This window comes from Mercenaria mercenaria, chromosome 10 (assembly GCF_021730395.1).
Source record: "Mercenaria mercenaria strain notata chromosome 10, MADL_Memer_1, whole genome shotgun sequence".
NCBI classification, from domain to species: domain Eukaryota; kingdom Metazoa; phylum Mollusca; class Bivalvia; order Venerida; family Veneridae; genus Mercenaria; species Mercenaria mercenaria.
In genome coordinates, this window is record NC_069370.1 from 69,138,268 (window position 1) to 69,161,965 (window position 23,698).

Consider the following 23,698-nt stretch of genomic DNA (forward strand, 5'->3'; position numbering starts at 1 on the left):
TCTGAATCATTCCCCCTCCCACCAATGTTTAATGTCTCATACTTTACTGTTGTGTTAATGTATTATACACACTACCTGTTCCATACTATTTCTTACCATATAGTCCATTCCTGTAAAAGACAATAAAATTGCTTCAATAAAAGAAACATTATTTTACTACTCATATTAATAGAAAGTATTGACACAAAATTGATTCAAATCTTGTGCCAATTATGTTAAGTTGAGCAGTTAAACTAACCAGTGTTCCTGGATTCTATACCAGTAGTAACCTGTTCTATGCAAGTAACTGTCAACTTCTCCACATGAATCAGAGGTGGGGGACAAAATGATTTCAGACATAGTGTTTTTTATCAAATTGTCATGGTGAACATTTCAAAATAACAATCAGATGTTTATTCTTCAAAAGTAACTGTCAACTTCATAACATTAAACAGAGGTGAAGTTCAAATGACCTTGACACAGTGTCTGTTCTAAACTTGACAAAGAAAATGTGCATCTGTGTTTGTTGTGTTAAACAGTTTAGGATATACAAGGACTTACCCTCTTTTAGGGCAATGAAAGTCCCCTTTTACAGAATGAGGCATTCTTTCAGTCACAAACTGGCACCTGGGTAGAACCAGAAACCCTCTGTAACCCAGACAGATGACTCCCTAATATCCTTGCAGGGTTTAAAACCCACAGCAATTAGAGGCAAGTGATTTGAGGTCAACAGACTCAACCACGCAACTGGAGTCCTCATTACAAACATAATGATAACTGAGTGCTGGGATAACAAGAGAATCTTTTTTTAAATTAATATGAAAACAAAATATTCAAAGTTATAATTAAAAAACGTTAAAGCAGGCATACCTCTGTCTTCATCTGCGTACTTCATCTGAAAAATAATTTAAAAATACAATAAAATAATAGACACTTTCCTTTTTATGAGATTGGAAGTTCTAACATTAAAGTATACTGTCTCATGAAGTGATGTACTTTCAAGGAAAAATGTTTAAAGTCAATTCTGTTTATAATAGTTCAAAACAATTTATGCAAGTGCTTGATTCTTCATCTTTTGTTCTGATTATGTACAACACTTTGACTTCCAGTTAACACAGATATACTTGACTAGCTCTTTTATGGAAATGTTACAATTCTCATAATCTCAAGTTTGACCAAATTTGGTGAACATCAATCAAACTGTTCATTGTCTGATTTTTTTTCCTACTTTCAGGTATGGCAGACCAGGACAGTCAAGCAGATCCTCTTACACAAACTTGAAAAAGGTGATTTAAGGTATTAGGTCACTAGTAGTAATGTTTACAATATGGCCTTTGCTTGGTATTTTCTGAAAGGTAACCGTGTTTTGCATATTTTTGCAATTTTTGAACAACTTTTACCGTGCCGTTTTTTTATAAATTTTGTATAACTTATGGTATCTCCTCAAGCTTAAGTAGAGACATTTTTCAAAGTGATAGCCACTATCCAAAACGATTGCAGAAAACTTATTTGACCATTAATTTTAATAAAAGAAACATCAAACTATTGGTAAACAATTATAAAATACAAATAAAAAATGTCAATATCCTTTTTTCTATGGTGCCTCAAGTAAACGGATTTAATGAGACAGAATTCATACTTCAACATTGAAAAAATAAGGTCGAATGCTGTGTTTCTGTTTTGAATTTTGCTTACTCCAGTTAAAAATAATCTTAGGGCAGACGTAAAACCTACCTAAATTTCTTCCACAATATATAATCTAAGAGTGAAAGCAAAATAGAGAACTTTCACTGCGTGTAACTCGATACTTTTTAAGATATGTAACTCTACCCCTTCTGTTTAAGTAGTAAATTCACTTTGAACACCAAGAAATCGCTTATAAGATTCATCTTTTTCCATTTTTGTACAAGAAATCAATAATAAGTCTTGAAAGAAGTAAAAACTTACTAGAAAAAAGGAAAATAAGGGAAAATAAATTTGGTCCCAGTAGGGTTTGAACCTACGCCCTCCTAAGAATTGCAGTAAAAGTATGTTTATGGTAGGAATTGAATACTCTTCAAAAAGGAGGTTCTCTATTAGTGACCTAATACCTTAAGTATGTTTCCGACCAAGTTTGGTGAACATCCATCAAGTGATTCTTAAGAAGAAGTTATTTAAAGGCTTTTCAAATTTAGTTCAAGTGACCCCTTTGTCAGACAAGTTGAACTGTTAAAACAAATTTGTTAAAGGTACATGCAGCAGTTAATAAGAAGAAGACATTTGAAGGTTTTCTATTTTTAGCTGTTGCAGTCCCTAAATGCAACTAAGCCAAACATTATGCTTCTGACAAAGTTTGGTGAAGATCAATCAAGAAACAATGAGAATAAGTTGTTTAAAGAAAGCTTCAAATGGTGTATAATGAATGCCAGACCATCCACCTATACTTCTAGCTCCACTTGAACTCATGTTTTAGGATGAGCTGGAAAGCAGAGCAAAATTGTTGGTCGGATGACCTTCCATTGGTCTGCCTCTGTGTTTTATAGTTTTGGGCTATGCCCTCATGTTCTAACAGACTGCCTTATACAATTAAACAGCATTGATGTGAAAAAGATATATTCTGTGTAAAAATATTATACAAGATGCAAAAATCAAAGTTAGTGATATTGTTAAAGAAACTGTGTGAAAAATATAGTGCATAAAACAAAACTCTTAATATATTTGAAAATGCTGTGAAGTACACATAGCTTTTGTAACTTTCTAACAAAGTTACAATTTCATTCTAAAGTTACAATACTTAATCAGGATTGACAGGATTCATGCTGTTTGCTTTCAAAGCCTTCTGCAATTAGAGAAACTGTTAGCGAACAACATGGATCCTGACCAGACTGCGCAAATGGTCTGGATCCATGCTGGTTGCAAATGCATTATGCTGGTTTTCTCATGGTGCGGCTCATATGTGGGCTTATCCAGAGGTAATATCACTAAGTTCATGCAACTCATAAATTTCATCATTGTATTTTTATGAAAACTGTAAAAGAATGTAACTGTCACTTTAATCTTGATTACCTTCTTAAATATTATTTTCTAGGACTGTTTTGTTTTAGATATACAGAAATTCAAAGTATATCCTAGATATTATTTTGCTGCAATTAAAAACAATGTTTCAAAAACAGAAAAACATAATAAAAATTAATAGACAATCAAAAATTAGCAAGAAGCTATTGCGCAAAATCATAATTATGAATTTTCAATATTGCAACATAATGTATTTCTTTCATCTGCCATTAAAAAGTTTGTGACATCATGATTTCAGGTAAGAATTTTTGTTTTTGTCTTTACATTATCTGTATTTTCTGAGGCATCCGCTGTGATATTTCTTCTAGATCAACCCTTGTTTTGTTCAGGTTCTTCATCAATGGATTGTTCAATTTATCAATTTATTTAAAGAACAATCTTCTCCAATTTTCTTTTTTATAAATGGAATGCTATTCTCCAATTTACTGCAGTTATCAGCTGGAAGCTAAAAAATAATCCCATCACAATGGTAACAAAATGTCCCAGAATGAACATTATGCAGGTTATTGTCATACTATTGATTTTGGTAGTTTTAACTTTTGGAATTTTCTCTAATTTTACAGAAGATCAGAAATTCTTTTTTTTTTTTTTACATAATTATTGAAGTTTTACTTGTGATTGGAATATTTATTAATATGCGTGTACACTGTATTATTAGCTACGGTATGTATTTTGAAGCATAATATTTCTCACTACCCAAATACCTCTGCCCGATCAAAGTTGGAAAATAGGTCTTCATCAAACACTGGTAACTATAAGATAAATAAATTGAGAAAAAAATCCCAGAGCTATCAGCAACATCTACCATACAGATTAAATAGACTTCACTTAGTCCAATTATGTGGTACAGCACTATAATTATACATTACAAAATCAAAACACAAAAGGTTATGGTTTAAGTTACAATTTTGAAACCACAACACTTTTTGCAAGAGTGCTAAGAACTCCCAAAACATTTACAAGAGTTGAAAGGCATCCTTGAACCTGTCTTAAGTAACAATCTGGTTAAGACTGAAGCAGTTAAAGTTGCCAAAAATCCTCAAACAAATCAAGCAGCAAAACAAAAACATTAACCTGTTCACGAATGTGAAAATAAAATAAAAAAGATGACAAACAGATGAAGAAGAAAAACACTGGTAAAAAACTGAAACACTATAATATCTGGGAGTTATGATTATTATAGTGCAAAAACTAAAGAGGACAAGAGCTGTCAGAGGACATCAGTGCTCTATTTTTCAACAGCCTTATCATTTGAATGAATATAAAAGTCGAAAAAGGGACACAATTTTGTAGAAATGAAAAACAAACTTACTGAACCTGTACAATGCATGTCAGGTTGTCACAGTGGACAAGTGTGTGAAGTTTCAATTAATTGCCATTAGTGGGTACAGAGCTTTCAGCTTACATACAAAAACTTAACCAAAATTGCTAAGTTGAAACAGGTGCATATTTTTGTAAAAAAGCAGAACAGAGTTATGAAACCTGTGCAATGTAAGTCAGTTTATCGAATTAAACAAGTGTGTGAAGTTTCAATCATCTCCCATAATATGTTACTCAGAGATACCGACTTACATACAGAAATGTTCCAAAATCGGAACGCTGACACAGACACACAGGCTGCATTTTTTTTTTCAAATAGTCAAGCTAAAACAACTGCAAAGATCAAAGAATCTTCAAATGAATGAAACAAAAACAGTTGATGTAAGAATAAGAAGAAGTTGGTGAAAAAAAAGATAAACGATAAGAAAAATACAGCAAAGAAGATGATGATGATGAGGCAACAGAATATAAGGCAAAGCTTTTGTTTTTGTTGAGTTTAGAGTCACACCAACACAATTCAGGTGATATTGTAACATTTCTATCTTTTGATGGTGGAGGTAGACCCCAGGAACCCCTCCAGGTATTTTTCAGGTACAGGCAAGAACCCCCAGGATAAGAACCACTGACCTTTTGTAAGCCAACTGGACTGCTTCCTTACAAGAAGAATTCTACACCCAAGGTGTGGTTTCGTACCCACATAGGTCATACAAAATCAGTGACCTTAAAGTGACATTTCATAGTAACGTTGTGTTGATGCTATTTATTGAAAAATTTAAAATACTATGAACTAATTAAGCCATATATTAACTACCACAGAAAGTCAAAAATTTTAGGGAAATTTGTCGATTAGTTGCAAAATAACAGTAAAATACCTGGGTATCACTAATTGGACATGTACATCTAGATAATATGCAAATTAGATTAAGTTTGAAAATCATGCTTAATTACAAAAAAAAACAACTAAACTTAATAAAAAAACTCTAATAAAAGTCTTTAATATTTAAAATATTAATTATACCCTATATATTATACACTTTCATGTAACACTATCTGGCACATTTACCACTGGAGCATGTAATCTATGAGTATTTCCACTTTTGGTTTCGTAAAGCACAGACTGAAGAGCTAAATAAGGATAAGGATGCTGGTGATGTTGATAAAGACAAAACAGGTATGTCCAAAGCATGATTTAAAGAGCTAAATGAGGATAAAGATGCTGGTAAGGTTGATAAAGACAAAACAGATCAATCTAAATTATGGAATAAAGAGCTACATGAGCATAAAGATGCTGATGATGTTGATAAAGACAAAACAGATCAATCCAAAGCATGGAATAAAGAGCTAAATGAGCATAAAGATGCTGGTGATGTTGATAAAGACAAAACAGATCAATCTAAAGCAGGGAATAAACAGCTAAATGAGGATATAGATGCTGGTGATTTGAACAAAGACAAAACAGACCAATCTAAAGCATGGAATAAAGATCTAAATGAGGATGAAGATGCTGGTGATTTGGATAAAGACAAAACAGGCCAATCTAAAGCATGGAATAAAGAGCTAAATGAGGGTGAAGATGCTGGTGACCTGGATAAAGACAAAACAGATCAATTTAAAACATGGAATAAAGAGCTAAATAAGTATGAAGATGCTGGTGATTTGGATAAAGACAAAACAAGTCAAACTAAAGCATGGAATAAAGAGCTAAATGCAGATGAAGATGCTGGTGATGTTGATAAAGACAAAACAGATCAATCTAAAGCATGGAATAAAGAGCTAAATGAGGATGAAGATGCTGGTGATCTGGATAAAGAGAAAACAGATCAATTTAAAACATGGAATAAAGAGCTAAATGAGTATGAAGATGCTGGTGATTTGGATAAAGACAAAACAAGTAAAACTAAAGCATGGAATAAGGAGCTAAAAGCAGATGAAGATGCTGGTGATTTGGATAAAGACAAAAGAGATCAATTTAAAACATGGAATGAAGAGCAAAATGAGGATGAAGATGCTGGTGATTTGGATGATACTATGACAATGACAAGGAGACTATACAGATTCTCCAAATAGGGCAAACATTCTTTTTCCAAATATCAACAAACACAAGCATATCTATAAATTGCAAACAGCAAGACATTGAAGCTGTAATTTAAAAGACCCAAAAATATTTACACATTTCAAAAATGCTGAAAGCAAGACATACAAGCTGCATTTAAATTGACAAAAAAAATTGAAAGATTTCTTTTTCCCTTGCAAAGCAATTTCTTGCCCAGCAAAAGCTAACAACAATTGTAACAATGTAACACTTACGGCAGAATAGGCTCTAAGTTTGTATGCCTATGTGACAAGAAAAAGATTTAGTCCAATACTAACACGGTAAAAAAATCTGCACATCTTTTATACATTACTACAGTTCAAAAAGTTATGATTCTTGAAAAATAAAAAGCTTTGTAAAAATGAAATTGTAAGTTAATTTCAAAAATTACTTCCAAAACCTTTTCCTGCTCTTGAAGTAGTTTAAAAATAGAGCTTTTGTTACTGATATCCTATGCCCCTTTATCAAAGCCTAGCTGTTTCAATGGAAAGGGTATATATATATGTGTGTGTGTGTAAGCAAAGAGCTTTTGGGAATTTCAGGTGTACTAAAACTACACATCAGTTAGACAACTCTTCACAAGAATTACGTTTCACTACATGTTTTAAGCTGAGAGAAATCTTTAAATTCTGAACAGAGGGCAAGCACAGCCAAATCCCTATACCTGACTCCTAACCATCCTAAATCATACTATATGCATAAATGTGTGCCATTATATTAAATGGGGGCTATCTTTGGAAAGACATTTTGTTGAGAAAAGATATTGACAAATTTTTAATATCATGTTTCTCATATTCTTAGCTCAGTTTTACAGTCACATAATTGTAGCTGTGCAAAAGATACTTTATTTTGTTTAACAGGAAATTTTTTTAAAGCAAGAAATTTTGAAGTTTAAGAAACTGCCCTTTTTTAATATAATGAAACACAAATCCTTAAAAACAGTAACATGAACAGATAGACATACTAACACAACTGAAAATATAAAAAAAAAAATATAATCTGGAATAATAAAACTGGAAATAAAATAAAACAAAGTAATAAACATATCATAAATATATCATGCAACCACCACCAGTCTGTGCTGAATGCTGAAAAAATTATCAATCAAGTTTTATAATAAACTGGATTCCTGAAACTGTTAAAAATGTTAATTCTGTGAAGAAAAAAACAATCAACATAAGAAAAAATGTCCTGTTGTTAACTGACTTCTTGTATTCAAATAAATGAAAACTATTTTATCAATATAGCAAAGATGCTTTTTTTCACAGAATGAAATAATTCAAATTACAAACTGATTTTTTTTAAAAATTGTAATAGGACTTTAATGTGTTGATTAGCTCAGTATAGACTTTATTCAATATTCTTTTAGTTCTGCATTGTACCAGTGTTTGTCAATTTCATAGCATTCCTTTTTCTAAATGTAACTAAATAAAGTGAAAACTTCACAACATATATCAGAAGTTGAGGCAAAAACACTTATGGCTATTCTGTGAAACACCAAACCCAGGGTTTGAACTCTTAACATGACCAAGAGGGCAGTACATACACATGACTTACAATCACTGCATATACGTGACTTGACAATCAGTGCATATACGTGACTTAACTGTCCTCGCTGTTTGTAAGCTTATTTATAGTTGCCACTGGTAACCCTTATGGATGACTCAGCCAGAAGACTGATTGTAATGTTAGTGGAAGGAAAGTGCAAGATACTGAAGATACTTCAGTTCCAGAAGCTTCCCTGGTTCTTTAGCCTGCCAGATGTAAAGCACTCATACAGTCATGGGACTCTTATCCCAATGTTAGTAATTCTAAGTTTGAAGAGTTGGAGCTCAAACTCACGAGTCCTGGTTTTGTAGTCAGACAGTGTTACCACTGGACCACTGTGTCCGCTATAATGTCCTTGGATATATCTGACTTAATTATCACAGCATATTATGTCACCTAAAAAAAAATTGTCCAGGCTGTTTTCTCAAAAAATAATCATGAAGTCTAGTAAATAAGGCAACAGAACATTTTTTCAGCTCTGATAAAACTTGATGATGAAAAAGGAATAAGGTGCGTCTACACACGTTAATAAGTGATACTAACCCCCTGCGGTACATGATATTTTGGCTCTGGTGATTTATGCAGTTGATGTTCTGTAAATTTCATTTTTCTATTATCACCCTAAACGAAAAAAATGTAAAATAATGCATATAAAATTATGAAGATCATATCTTTTTAACAGAATGGTAATTTAATTACAAACATTTCATTCTAGGATTTTGTTTTAAAAAGTATTATATTCCGTAAAGCAGAAATTATTATTTTTATGAATCTTTAAAAGGAACTGTATGAAATGACTATTTTTAATGCGGAGAAACGTAAGTATCTAAAAATAGTAATAACTGTGATATTTTAAATGGTTTTTGTTTAATTGATACATGTGTCACCTCTTTTTCATTATCCAAAAGATATTAGAGCATTTCATAGTTATACTTAAAACTGAAAATAAAAACACTTTATTCAAAATATTTTTCTTATAGTTATACTTAAAACAGAAAATGAAAACAACTTCAAAGTTAAATTACAGGATACACAATGCACTAAGATATTTGCTAGGTACAACATTGGAAGGTTGGAGGGGATAAAGCATAGACTGAGTATATAATGTATATGTAAGAATTCCAGGCATTTTAACACTACAGTAAGGAAAAGATTGGACAGATGCATCCATGCACATAAGCATGTATACACTACAGAAACGAGTAATAAAGGAAAGTGACGAGAACAATTCCAGAAAACCAATTTGCGCTGTAGCCCTTGTCAATAACCAAGTCCATTCACTGACCCAAGCATTTAACTGGGTCAGTGGTTCAAAGCTTGTAAATTTGGAACAAGAGGTTCATTTTGAGTTTTTAAGTGGGAAACAGTAATACTCTCAAGTGTAGAAAATGACACAAGTAAAAAGATAATGTTATTAAATTTATGGTACTTTGTAACCCTCTATCAACGTTTTTATCAGATATTTGTCATCTTCAAACTTTCTGAAATCGTTGAAATGAAATGGCAGCACTGGTACTGAGATAATCAGGAATTTTTGACACATATTTATGATTTTATTATCACTATCTCCTTTGTCAAGGACGTCAAAATGAGTTCTTTTCTACACTAAATTTACAATACCCAAAATGATTTGGGTGTGGTGAAAAATTTATTGCAAAGTCATTACATCATTGACCCAGAGTAACAAATATATTAAAGGTCAAATTTTTTGTATTTCAGTAGGCCATGTTATGTTGTCAACCATTACAAATTGTTACAAAATGTTACAAAATGGTAAAGAACAATCTGGGAAGAAGTCCAAAATCATAAATCATAAAAAGGTTACTATCAGGAACTGTTAGGGGAGATAAATATATAAAAGAAAAGAGAAACGTAATTACAGTTGAAAACCTACGTATCTCAAAATTTCTGTTATCTCCAAGAAACTTTGTAATCCCATCAAAGATTCATCTTAATGTATGTATTTTCACTTCATATAAATCAAATTAGACATACTGTTGCTGTGGTAATGGAACCTTAAGTTCTGTCAGTAAAAAAGATGTGTAATTATGTCTCTATACTTATATCCAAGTAACAAGAGCACTGCCTTGCGGGTGCTGACGCTCGTCTGATTTTTTTGTATAAGAGAAATATTGTCCTACCCATGATTTTCTAAGTCCAAAAAGGGCCATCATTCTTGCAAAAAGCAGGATAGAGTTATGTTTCTTGATGTACAGCATCCGCTTATGATGGTGAAAAACTGTTGCAAGTTTTAAAGCAATAGCTTTGATAGTTTATGAGAAAAGCTGACTTAAACATAATACTCACCCAAGAAAACCAAAAGGGGCAATAATTATTGCAAAAAGCAGGATGGAGTTATGTTTCTTGAAGTACAGGGTCAGCTTATGATGGCGAACAAGTGCTGCAAGTTTCAAAGCAATAGCCTTGATAGTTTAAGAGAAAAAGTTGACCTAAACATAACCTTAACCAAGAAATCTGATATTTTCTAAGTACAAAAGGAGCCATAAATCTTGCAAAATATAGGATGGAGTTATGTTTTTTGCTGTACAGGGTCAGCTTATGATGGTGAACAACAGTTGCAAGTTTCAAAGCAACAGCTTTGATAGTTTATGAGAAAACCTAAACATAAAACTTAACCAAGTCCAAAAGGGGCAATAATTCTTGCAAAAAGCAGGATGAAGTTATCTTTCTTGATGTACAGGGTCAGCTTATGATGGTGAACAAGTGTTGCAAGTTTCAAAGCAATAGCTTTGATAGTTTAGGAGAAAAGTTGACCTAAACATAAAACTTAACCAAGAAATCTGATATTTTCTAAGTACAAAAGGGGCCATAAATCTTGCAAAAAGCAGGGTGGAGTTATGTTTCTTGCTGTACAGGGTCAGCTTATGATGGTGGACAAGTGTTGCAATTTTCAAAGCAATAGCTTTGATAGTTTAGGAGAAAAGCTGACCTAAACATAAAACTTAACGAGGCAACGCCGACGCCGATCAAGTGATGACAATAACTAATTTTTTTTCAAAAAATCAGATGAGCTAAAAATGAGTTGCCTACATAAAGGGATGTATTGCAAATAAAAAAAAAAAAACAATAAAAAAAATTTAAAAAAATAAAAACATGCATAAATATGTTTCAAATGGCCTACTACTCTTTGTACTATGTATATGAAAGAAAAAAAAATTCTGTTCAATGGAATTTGAGATAACATGTTTCAACTGCATATAGAAACCCAAGGTCAAAGTCAAGGTCATGACTTACTACTGGAGCGCCACCACCTGGTCGACCAAAGGGCTTATACTCTTCAGCTAGTAACTTTACCTATAAAGTTCATGAAAATGGATAAGATACTATTTCTAAAAATTTCCTATTTCTAAAACAAGAGAGGCTATGATTTCACACCAGCATATTACAGGTATGCATTGAGTTTCAAAGATCTTTGATGTGCAGTGTCACATTGGTGTTGGTAGAGCAATTGTACTACCTATTTCTTAAATTCAAAAAATGTCTGTATTTTACTTCTCCAACATTTCAGCCATACAACAGAATTGTAAGCAGACATGTAATGAGTATTAAGAAATATACATGTGGTGTGAAATTATTTTTTTTCAGTGGACTAATTTTTGTGTGAAATCTCAGTCCTCTCTTGTATACTAAAATACATTAGTACAGAACAGACCTGACTGCTATTACTATAAATGTGTAGAAATGCGCCCCCCACCCCCTCAAGCAAAAAAGTGTATCATTATTTTTTAGATATTAAAGTTCATAATACAAGAGGTCACTTGTCAGGTCAATAAAGCAAGACAAGATGAGGACTATTGTTAGTTAACAGTTGGCCATAATAATCACCAGCACCTGAAGTAAAAACAAATGCAAACAGAAATGAAATAAAAGATTTTCATCTAAATCATCATGTTATGATTGTTCCAAAAAAGATACTAGAGTTTCAGGAGCACACTAGCAGTCACATTGAATTGTTCAATTGTAAGAGTGATGGAATATCAGGGACAAGGCTGCTCCAGCAAAATAGAGACCTTTGGAAGTTCCTTTGAGGCTTGGATCAATATTATTAAAGCTCAGTGGATGTGTGTGTGGAGAAACTAATTTATAGTAAGGTAACCTTCTTTGGGGATGGCAACTTAGCTACAACTTAATACAAGTCTTCATTCAATACAATATAGATCAAGTAAGTGTCGGTTTAGAGACTGTAATGTCTGTTTAACACAAAGGATCTTCATATCAATTAATCAGACATACAAAGCCAACAGACACTCTTTGGACAGATTTCATTTGGTCAATTTGGGTAACCAGTCTTTACAGCATCAGATGTTGATATGTTAACTATCTCAAGTTTGGCAGATGAAAATCTAATATGTCATTTGTATGCAACCTAGTGTTGCTAAGAAAATTTTAACATTTAGATAAGCCATAAAGATTTCTGTTTCATGTCACACTATCATTTGTAGTCAAAAGCAGTCTGTATTTTATGACATAATAAAAGTAAAATATTTCATATAAATATATTAATTTAAAATTTAATTTTTGTGTACATTTTCAAAAGGATGTCAGGACTAGCTTTTCATCTGCTTGTCAGTAACATAGAAACAGATATATTTTTGACCCAAGAAAATAGTACGTTTTATATAACTTGGAAAATAGTAGAAAGGTTTTTGAAAAAGACCTGCTGTAAAAAACTGTTTAAGTAATAAAATGTCAATATCATCTTCAGAAATATTTTGATTAAATTTTATATAATATTGTGTGATTTAGAATTATAATCTTTGTAGAAACCTATATAACAGATCTTTTCAAATATCTTTTCTATTACCCAAACACTGGAAAAAGGTACAAATACGACAAGTGTATAATTCTCTACAAAGGAAAACAAATCATTCAATAAGACAAAGAGTCAGAGTTGAAGGTCACCATCTCCCAGTTGCTAGGCAACTTACAAGTGGAGCTCCACTCCCAGGTTGTCCAAAGGGATTAAAGTCCTCCTGCATTTCACGGATCTGTAACAGATTCATGAGAGTTAAAAACAAGATAACTGTTGTAAAATTGCGCTGGCTCGAGCATCGGCAGTTCTAGAACTAAGACTTCCTGTGCAAAATACATTTGCCATATTTTCAAAACATGTAATACACTGTTATATTGTATACATCAACATTTCTAAGATAAATAGAAATACACACACAAATTGTGTCTTTACAGTTATGTAAATAACAACATAATAAAGCAGAGAAGTAAAGACAATTTCAATACAGAGCAGTCAGTTTGACACTGCTGTAATACTGATTTGAAATGAAATCAAAACACTGATTGCAAACTATAAACTGAAATATTGATTGCTTCTAAAAAGTTACATTCCGATACCAATATTGGTTACTCAAAAAGCCCTTTAACAACAAAAACTGACATATATGATGAAAGCTCAAACAGCATTTGAGTTGTCTATGTTGTGTTGAGGCAGTTATAATTATGTGCTTTTGGTTTGTTTACCTGTCAATCAAACAGTAAGCTAAATTAATAAATATATATATATGAGTGGTGATGGATTCCATCAAAGTACTCTATATTTTTGTTACTGTATGACCTACAGGCATCCTAAATACAATCACTAATAAGAAGACTGGAGACTGAAGTTTGTATTCTAATTAGAAAAGTTGAATTCTAATGTCTAGTGGCGTTCTTAAAATGCAATTATTTCATTTTGCTCTGCTTTCTACCTGTCTACAAATATCATCTTCGGAAAATGAAACAAAGGTGATTTTTCATGACAGGTAGTGTCCCATAACAAGTGCAATGATACTGTAAAAAATACTGACATGTCATGGCAGGTAAAAATGTAATGATCCTAATTCAAAGGTTATTTCAATTCTGGTTTGATTGTAAATTGGAACTGCATTTCTTTAACTATTCAATCTCAGTAGAGCAAACCTAAACTTTTGCACTTTAAAAATGACAAGTTTTGATGTCAGATTAAGTTGAAATTTCATAGATGTAAAAAGGTGTTGGGATGCATGAACATATTACAACATGCAATTTCTACAAGACAACTGATACAATTCATCACGACCATGTTGTATACAACAATAACAACCAAGCCCTATTCCACAATTTTATAATCATTCTTTTTTCCATACATGTACTTTTTGAGTCTCGTAAAACCATGGCAAGGGTTATTGTTTTTTGAGTATTTCAAAACAAGCTTTAAACTTAACATATAAATTTTTGTGGCTCTAATAGATTTAAAGCTTGAAATCAGCCACCATCAAATCAAAATTCTAGAGAAAACAGTACTGCTGTCGTACTGAGATGCAGGTCTGTAACCGTGCCACGGCAAAGCGGCATTGTGGAACAGGACAAAAGTTTTCAACTGACATCAACACATTTTTAATTGGATTAAGTACCAAGATATCAGCAGAAAAAGCTAAACATGCAAGTTAATTACTGAAAACTCAAAAGAAACTGAAAACATTTGGTGTTAAAACAGATTTTCTGATTTCACTTTAACATGCATACAAACCACTTACTCTATTAGGGGCCCCGCCCCCTGGGCGACCCCAGGGTTTGTAGGAATCCTGTAATTCCCTTATCTGTAACAGTACAGTATTTCTTCTTGGTAAAAGAAGTAAAAGCCATTTCCATAATGTTAAGCATTTATACAGAATCAAGGAAAACAAATATAATTATAAAAGTCTGCCAAATAAACAGGTATAAAAAATATGCCCTAGAGTTGCAGTAAGACTGGTCCAATTTTATTGTCCTTTCTTCCTGATAAAACAGTGAGTCAAAACTAAAACTGCACAAAAAAGAAGACAATACATACAAACTGTAATTATAAAGTATCGCTGAATATACCCTAGAATTATAGAAAGAGGACAACAAACAATGATTTTAGAAATTGGAGGGGAATAAATTGCAACAGAGAGTTATAGAAATGAAAATCAAAATCTTGTGTCATAAAATCACAAAAACAAAGGGCATTACAAATACATGCTACAATGATTGGAGAAGCCTTGATTTATAAAGAGATCACAAAATAGAAACACAGATAGATCTGTAGAAATGGGGACCAACACTAAAGTGTCCTAAAACCACAGAAATAAAGGACAATAAGTTGCATTTTGATTTATAGAAATGTACAGCAATAAAATGCATCCAGTTTTCTAGAAAGAAGGACAAACAAGCTGACTCAGAATTGTGAGAAAATCACAGACTATACAGAGATAGGTCAAAATGACACAGACTACACAGATGTAAACCAGGAAGCCAGCATGATACAGACAAATAGAAGTAGGCAAAAATGATAAATATAATATATATATATATATATAAGTCAAAGTGACACAAAACTCTACAGATGTAGGCCAATATGTCGTGAGGCAAAAATTATATAGGACACAGATGGTTGCCAAAATGACAAATGTTAGCTTCACAGATGTTGACCAAAATGACACAGACTATACAGATATGTGCCAGATTATACAGACATAATTATGACAAGACACAAACTACAAAAAAAAAACCTAAGTTAAAATGACACAAGACTATATATATATAGAATAAACAAGAGCTGTCACTATTAGTGACAAATGCCCCTGAAGTGTGTCCAAGAATGCTACTGTTGTCTGGGCAAAATATGCCAGAATAGTTAGGTATGAATCATTTTGTGACCCTGACCTTGACCTGAGAGACCCGGGTCATAAGCACAACACACCTTCTCAATATGGTTAACATTTGTGTCAAATTATTTTCAAATCCCTTGAAAAATAGCAGAGTTACGGAGCGGACAAGAAATAGACCACTGACTTCTAAGTGTAACCTTGACCTTAGAGCTAGGAGTCTAGGTCTTATGCAAAACATGTCATCTCATTATAGAAAACATTTTATGCCAAGTAATTTTAAAATCCCTTCATAGATGGCAGAGTTACGGACCAGACAAGAAACAGACCATGCTAACCTTTGACCTCTAAGTGTGACCTTGACCTTGGAGCTAGGGGTCTGGGTCTTGTGCATGACACATCGTCTCATTATGGTGAACATTTACGCCAAGTTCTTTCAAAGTCAGAGTTACAGCCCAGTCAAGAATTTACTGGACATACAGACACACACGCACAGACGGACGGACAGTGCAATTTTAATATGCCCACCTTTTGGGCATAAAAAGACAGTAGACATTTTAGATATAGGACAACTGAGGAAAATAGTACATTTGTTTTCAGGTTGGTGTCCATGGGCAGAAGAAAAAAAAGTTTATTGAGAATCAATGCATCCAAATTTGATGTTAGGTATCACTTGGATACAAGACATAAATTTCTTTTTTTTTCAAAGACACTGGCAAAACGTGCTGCATGATAATTGTCATGCTGTTCATGACATCATAACATTTAAGAATGAATCCATCAAGTCAGTGACAACTATAATGAAAAAGTGCTATGAAAAAAGTATTTCATTTTATTTTATTCCTTCTAATATTTTCTGAATAAGAAGAATCTAACGCAGGTTGTAGATGGAGGAGGGAAAGATAATTGTTCTGACATCCATCAGGCAGAACTTTGTTACCCCTATAAACATTTACCCTCAATCCATACCTACAACCAGTGAACGATTCTTCTAAAGTAAGATGTTGCTACTCACCTTTTGCTGCTCTTTAATTTTGTCGAGCTTTTCTCTTTCCTTTCTCTGGCGTGCCATTGCTAAATCCTCTTCTGCTATGTAAATCTCATCAAGCTTCTTTCTCTTATCTGCTGACCTGTATTCAATGAAAACCATCATTATATGAAGTGTAATATTTAAGGTAGTGCACCCGTAATGACACTCGGCAATTTTCGTGTAAATGACACTCGGTAATTTTTGCGCAAATGACATTCGGCAATTTTTGCGTAAATGACACTCGGCAATTTTTGCACAAATGACACTCGGCAATTTTTGTGTCATTATGTATTCTACTTAGGCAACTTGGCATTCTTTAAATGGAAGATAACTCAACACACGCATAACTTTCTGGAAAAACTTAAAAATGCCAAAATTGCTTACGAAGAATATGTAAGTTTCCAGTTTTCATTACAGGTCAACTACCCAATGACAACTGGATAATTTCCCAGACAATCGCCACATGTCGTGAAAATCAGTCAGGTTAAAAATGAACTACTGGTTTATAATAATCTTGTTTGAAGAAAGTGATTACAGCATATGAATTTAAACATGACTTCTTAATATGTAACTTTGTATTTTAACTGGTTTCCCTAGTATATACAAATACTCATACAATTTGCTGGTAGCCTTAGCTCCAACTTTGAGTTCCAAGACAAAGAAACTGCAGAAGTGAGGAGAAAATGCCTATAAGAAATTTTGACTTGGATATTTTGACTAAGTCATATCAAGAATGAGGTATTTTTGTAATCTGAGAGGTTTGTTCCTTTTTGTATTAAATATATACATGACTTAGTTACACTCAACATCAATTGATACGCACGTGAGTTCTCCGTGTGGATCACGAATGATTGGATGTTTTCTGTAAGATTGTGGCTCATCTTTGTAACGAGGCGAAATTGTTTGATGGAGAGCTTCTTGTGGTGGGGTATCTGAAATACATAATCATAATATATAAAGAACACAGTCACATGGTTTGGGAAAAAAATAAAAAAGATGCCTAAAATGAGCCGTGCCATGAGAAAACCAACATAGTGGGTTTGCGACCATCATGGATCCAGACCAGCCTGTGCATTCGCACAGTCTGGTCAGGATCCATGCTGTTCGCTTTCAAAGCCTATAGCAATTAGAGAAACCATGGATGCACAGGCTGGTCTGGATCCATGCTGGTCGCAAACCTACTATGTTGGTTTTCTCATGGCACGGCTCAAATATTGAATCCAGAATTATAAGGTTTTCAAAAAAGAAAACATTGTTCTTAAAATCACTGCAGATATATATTTTACACTCAAAGTTTCTTTATAACACTGAGATGATCACAGTTTTAGTGAATAGTGTAGGTAGCACAGTAGCAAATAAATTTACTATAATTTTGTTCTCTATAAAATTAACAATTTTCTGAGAGCTGTTACACATAGCCAGGCCTATTTTAAAAAGAATTACTAGCCTTATGTTCATAACAACCTTTAAACAACAACAAAAAACACCAAAAAAGGTAGGGGTCATTTAACTTCTAGGACAGATTTTTTGTATGACAGGTCAGCACTATGGAACATCTTCCAAACTGGCAGCTAAAATGTGAGTATGAACAGAGGTGTAATATGGTTTGTTTACATTTTTATAAATGCAAAAAGTCTCCTTGAAAATGCTACCAAAATGTCGAGTATAGGTGCACAATAAAATTGAAACTGTAACCGGCATACATAAAACATGAAAATGCCACCTTATCTGGGATAAAATTGAGAAATGTTTCTTTCCAACCCCAAGGCGCTGCTTGATTACCTATTTCATAGTTTTACATCTTGTAAATACACAGACAGTGACATAAATTACAAAGAAAACTCACTTCTCTTTTCCTGTAACCAGTCTGGTTCTTTCTGCGGTTGTGGTGGTGGTGACGGCATTCTGGGTGGTGGTTGATTAGGTGGTGGATGCCACTCTGGAGGCGAATCTGTTTATATAAAATAGATTAAATAAACAAGGACAGGTTTTTTGTTATTTAAGTTAGCATGTTTAAAATGTTTCTGTTCAACAAATAACAAATTGGAATGAAAAATCAGTAGCTAGCCTATATTCTTATCTTGAAAAGTATAAACTTTCACTTCAAAGACAAGAAAATGGTATATTTTATACTAAATTGTCTGCAATAAAGTAAACAAGGCAGTCTGAAAGACAGCTAAATCCCCCGTCACTGCTATGGATAGTGAAAGGGTAAAACCTTTGATTTTAGCTGTGACCTTGACCTTGAACTGACATGGCTGACTCATGAATTCTGCACAACGTCTTGATGAGGTGATCATTTGACCAAAGTTACATGGAAATCCTTCAAGGGGTTTAGGAGATACAGAGCTGAAACCTTTGACCTTCAGTTGTGACCTTGACCTTCAGTTGACATGGCTGACTCATGAGTTCTTGATGAGGTGATCATTTGACCCAAGTTTGATGAAAATCCTTCAAGGGGTTAAGGAGATACAGAGTGGACACCAAATGGAAGGCTCAAACCTTCGACCCTTAGTTGTGACCTTGACCTTGAGCTGGCATGGTTGACTCATAATTTCTGCACATCGTTCTGATGAGGTAATCATTTGACCCAAGTTTTATAAAATTCCTTCAAGGGGTTTAGGAGATATAGAGCGGACACGAAATGGAAGGCTCAAACCTTTGACCTTCAGTTGTGACCTTGACCTTGAGCCGACATGGCTGACTTATAAGTTCTGCACATCGCCTTGATGAGGTGATCGTTTGACCCAAGTTTGATGAAAATCCTTCAAGGGGTTTAGGAGATATAGAGCGGACACAAAATGGAAGGTTCAACCTTTGACCCTAAGTTGTGACCTTGACTTTGAGCTGGCATGACTGACTCATGAGTTCTGCACATCGTCTTGATGAGGTGATCATTTGACCCAAGTTTTATAAAATTCCTTCAAGGGGTTTAAGAGATATAGAGCAGACACAAAATGGAAGGCTCAAACCTTTGACCTTGAGTTGTGACCTTGACCTTGAGCCGGCATGGCTGACTCATGGGTTCTGCACATCGTCTTGATGAGGTGATCATTTGACACAAGTTTTATAAAATTCCTTCAAGGGGTTTAGGAGATATAGAGCGGACACAAAATGGCAGGCTCAAACCTTTGACCTTGAGTTGTGACCTTGACCTTGAACCGACAAGGCTGTCTCATGGGTTCTGCACATCGTCTTGATGAGGTGATCATTTGACCCAAGTTTCATGAAAATCCTTCAAGGGGTTTAGGAGATATGGACCGGACACGATTTTGTTACGGACGGAAGGACGGACGGAAAGACGGACGGAAGGACGGACAGACGGACGGACGCAGCCCATTCCTATAATCCCTCCGCCACGGCGGGGGATTAATAAACTCCTGGATCAAATTAAAAGAAATGAACAGTTATATTCATCTGTACAAATACATATACTGGATATATTAGACTGTACATAAACTTACATCTAAAACAATTTGACCTTGACATTTCCTGCCCAATGCTGCCAATGGCTGACACCACTGCATTTGAAAGCTTTTGTATTTTTCTACTGATTATGAAACTGTTTCTAGACAAAAATCTTACCCTATTACAGACCTGTCCAGATTGGCCATTGGTTAAGCAAATAGGATTTACTTTTTATCTGTATGCCATTTTAAAGTAATTCCAATAATGCATTGACTTTTTGGAAAACAAAACTCTAGAAGTTGCAAATAGTGAGATTTCACTCTAGAATGGACAGTGTATGAATACATGGACCAGAGCTGCTTCCTTACAAAACCACAAAATTAACCCAAAAATACAATAAAGAAAACTGAATGAAAGTATTCAAAAGTATACTTTCTTCCATTTTAAATTCTGACAACAATTTTTCATCTTGTTAAAATCTTAGTGAATATCATGCAATTATTTTTGTATTACAAACAAAAAAAGCATTTGTGAAAAGTTAGACAACTGTGAATTGGTGACATTGTTAGTGACCTACCTTTTCTAAAATATCTATTTACATCTGAAGTGAGATCTGCTGAAGGCTGGTGTCGTAAAGGTTGCTTCGGCTGCAGCATATTATTGTCTGGAAAGCCTTTGAACCCAAATGTGGTTTGTCCCGTGGTATGTAAAGGTTTGTTGAATCGATCGATATTTGATGCGGCGGCTAACATGAGGGAAAGAGAGAGGAGATTCATGCAGTAATGAGGATGCAGGAATAGCAAAGCCATGCAACAATAACAACAAAAATAATGACAACATTTTACAATCATACTTGCATTCACTTAAATTAGCTGTTGTTTACAGTGAAATCTCTACAGTAAACATTCCCCTCCCCCGCCCCCTTCTCCCCCTGGGAAAACTGTGACGTGTTGGCTGCTGCAAGGCTGTAACTCTCAAGACATTAATTTAAAAAGGATTTTTCAAAAAAGGGAGTTAACTCCTCAGTAGTGTAAATAACAGAGTATAGGCTGTACAATAAGTATCAGAGAAACAGCTGCTCCTGTTATGAAATGTTTACGCAATTTTGTCTTTTACAATTACCAGTATACTGGAAGCTAAATTTAAGTCTAAACTTTGTATCATGCATTATTTTAGTCGCCTTAACAAGTATGTGGTAAAATGGTCATGCACACATAAAAACAGAACAAAGTTTATATCATACATGCAACATTCACAATACTTTAATACGAGGGCCCTGCAAAAAGTTCTGTCACTAATGGGTTTCCGTAGATTTATCCCAGGAATTTTTTAAAAAGCTACCTTGCACTTGAATGGCATGTCAAGTAGCTAAAGATATCCGTTTATTCCACGCAAATTGCTTTTCAAACGGCCCCCGAGTCCCTGTGGTTTTTTCTATTACCAAGGCTTAAGAAAATGCTTTCAGAAAAGAAATATAAGTCCAGAAAGTCTCTTGGTAGCGCCAAAAGAAGACTATTTATCTGTTTTTCGTAACTGGGTAAAAAGGTAATAAAAATGTGTTTCAGTAAAGGGGGAATACTTTGAAGGTTTGTAATAAAAATAATTTTGATCAAACATAGCAGTCTGAACCCGATGACAGAACTTTTTGCAGGACCCTTGTATGCAAATTAAAATATTAATTTTTTCACTCATATTGATTCCAAAATAACATAGACCAGTTCGTACTTATCTTCAAGGTTATAGGGCTAACACCTTTTTATTAGCAAATACATAAAGTTCTTTAAAAGTTTTGAACACCATATTGATGAATGCTATCAATTTAGAACAGTTCTGAACATTTCGCTTTAACATCTGTAAGAGTGATAATATGTAACTTAACTTTTCTGTACATTTATTACTTTAAAAATTAAAACAAAAAAAATCTTGAAAGTTTTAATATTCAAAGCACATCAAAGCTTTTAAAACATCCATGATTTTCCAACAGCATGAAATATAGCAAAAGTCATTAATTTTGCGGCAACAACAAAATCATAATTATTGGCAAAAAGTGCCATATTAATTAGCATGTTTTTGTTTCTGCTGATGATAAAGCAGTTGCCTTACCCTCGTGACCTAGTAGTTTTTGTTCTCCTTCCTTTTCCTTTTGTTCTTTAAAACACAATTTGAATTTTAAAGCCATACCAAGTCAATTCCTATTTCATAATTATCGTCTTTTTTACAATCTCACTTTTTTATTACTGTGAAATTTGAAATTTTCATCTACAATTTTGTTAAAATTCTTTTTATAAACTACATTTATTTTAAGCTTTATGGGAAGAATTTATGGCTTATGCATGGATTAAACCACCTGTTTTGAAACTGCATGATTTAAATTTTCCTAAATTTTTTGTAATGTGAGAACATCAGATTACTGCATTACTCAATTTGTTTTGCAGACAGATTATCAAAGTGTTTAACTGACAGAAAATTTTAATAAAATATGTTAAATTACTAATCAGCAAATATTTTTTGCATGGCCTTAAATTGAAATTAAGCAAATCAAACTTCCATGAAAATAATCCAAGATTACACATGAAATTATGGTATGTAAATAAAAGTAAAAAAAAAACTGAAAAAAAAAAACAACCAAGAAATATCAGTAAACCGATGGGTGCTCCCCAAAATTTGCATATTAAAAGAACAAGTGGAATTTATTGACTCTGCACATATGGTTTTTCTGATGTTGAATGATCAAAGGGCAATATCTCATTGAAAACTCATTCCAGCGGATAATGAAGAAAATACACGCACCTCTGCACCTCTTCTTGAGAGTGAAGCGTCCTATGAGTTTTTGCTGAATTCCAGACAGTGTTTGCTGAGAAATACTCCTGACTATGATGGCGCTATAGTTTACTAATGTTGAATAATCAAAGGGCAATAAATAAGTGCAAAAATCATCCAACTGAAACACGCAGATAATATGCGCATCTCCTCTTGATAGTAAAGCTTCCTATGAAGTATGGCTAAATTACAACCAGTGGTTGCTGAGAAATACTCTGGACAAGAATTGTACTACAGTATACTACTGTTGAACAAGAGGGCCATGAAGGCCCTGTATCGCTCACCTGACCTATTGACCTAAAGATCATCAAGATTAACATTCTGACCAAGTTTCATCAAGATATGTTCATAAATGTGGCCTCTACAGTATTAACTAGCTTTTCTTTTGATTTGACCCCGTGACCTAGTTTTTGACCCAACATGACCCAGATTCGAACTTGACCTAAAGATCATCAAGTTTAACATTCTAAGTTTCATGAAGATACAGTCATAAATGTGGCCTCTAGAGTGTTAACAAGCTTTTCCTTTGATTTGCCCCCATGACCTAATTCTTGACCCAACATGACCCAGATTCGAACTTGACCTAAAGATCATCAAGTTTAATATTCTGACTAAGTTTCATGAAGATATAGTCATAAATGTGGCCTCTACACTGTTAACAAGCTTTTCCTTTGATTTAACCTAGTGACCTAGTTTTTGACCGAAGCTGACCCAGGTTTAAACTTGACCTAAAGAGCATCAAGATAAGCATTCTGACCAAGTTTCATTAGATATGGTCATAAATGTGGCCTCTACAATGTTAACTAGCTTTTCCTTTGATTTGAC

The 23,698-nt window shown here is 33.7% G+C and overlaps 1 protein-coding gene across 1 annotated transcript in view; it reads right to left on the bottom strand.

The window, feature by feature from the left end:
• The window catches only part of LOC123560657 (uncharacterized), a 62,209-nt gene that overhangs the window by 27,216 nt on the left and 11,295 nt on the right, over positions 1–23,698 (bottom strand). Inside the window, exons 2-12 of the mRNA XM_053516966.1 lie at positions 22,157–22,201; positions 20,631–20,798; positions 18,492–18,596; positions 17,469–17,577; positions 16,631–16,745; positions 14,524–14,586; positions 12,943–13,002; positions 8,537–8,614; positions 6,661–6,687; positions 850–874; positions 76–110 (exon numbers count right to left, since the gene is read on the bottom strand). Of these exons, the coding sequence (XP_053372941.1) occupies positions 76–110; positions 850–874; positions 6,661–6,687; positions 8,537–8,614; positions 12,943–13,002; positions 14,524–14,586; positions 16,631–16,745; positions 17,469–17,577; positions 18,492–18,596; positions 20,631–20,798; positions 22,157–22,201 (830 nt within the window). The remainder of the gene's footprint in view (positions 1–75; positions 111–849; positions 875–6,660; positions 6,688–8,536; positions 8,615–12,942; positions 13,003–14,523; positions 14,587–16,630; positions 16,746–17,468; positions 17,578–18,491; positions 18,597–20,630; positions 20,799–22,156; positions 22,202–23,698) is intronic.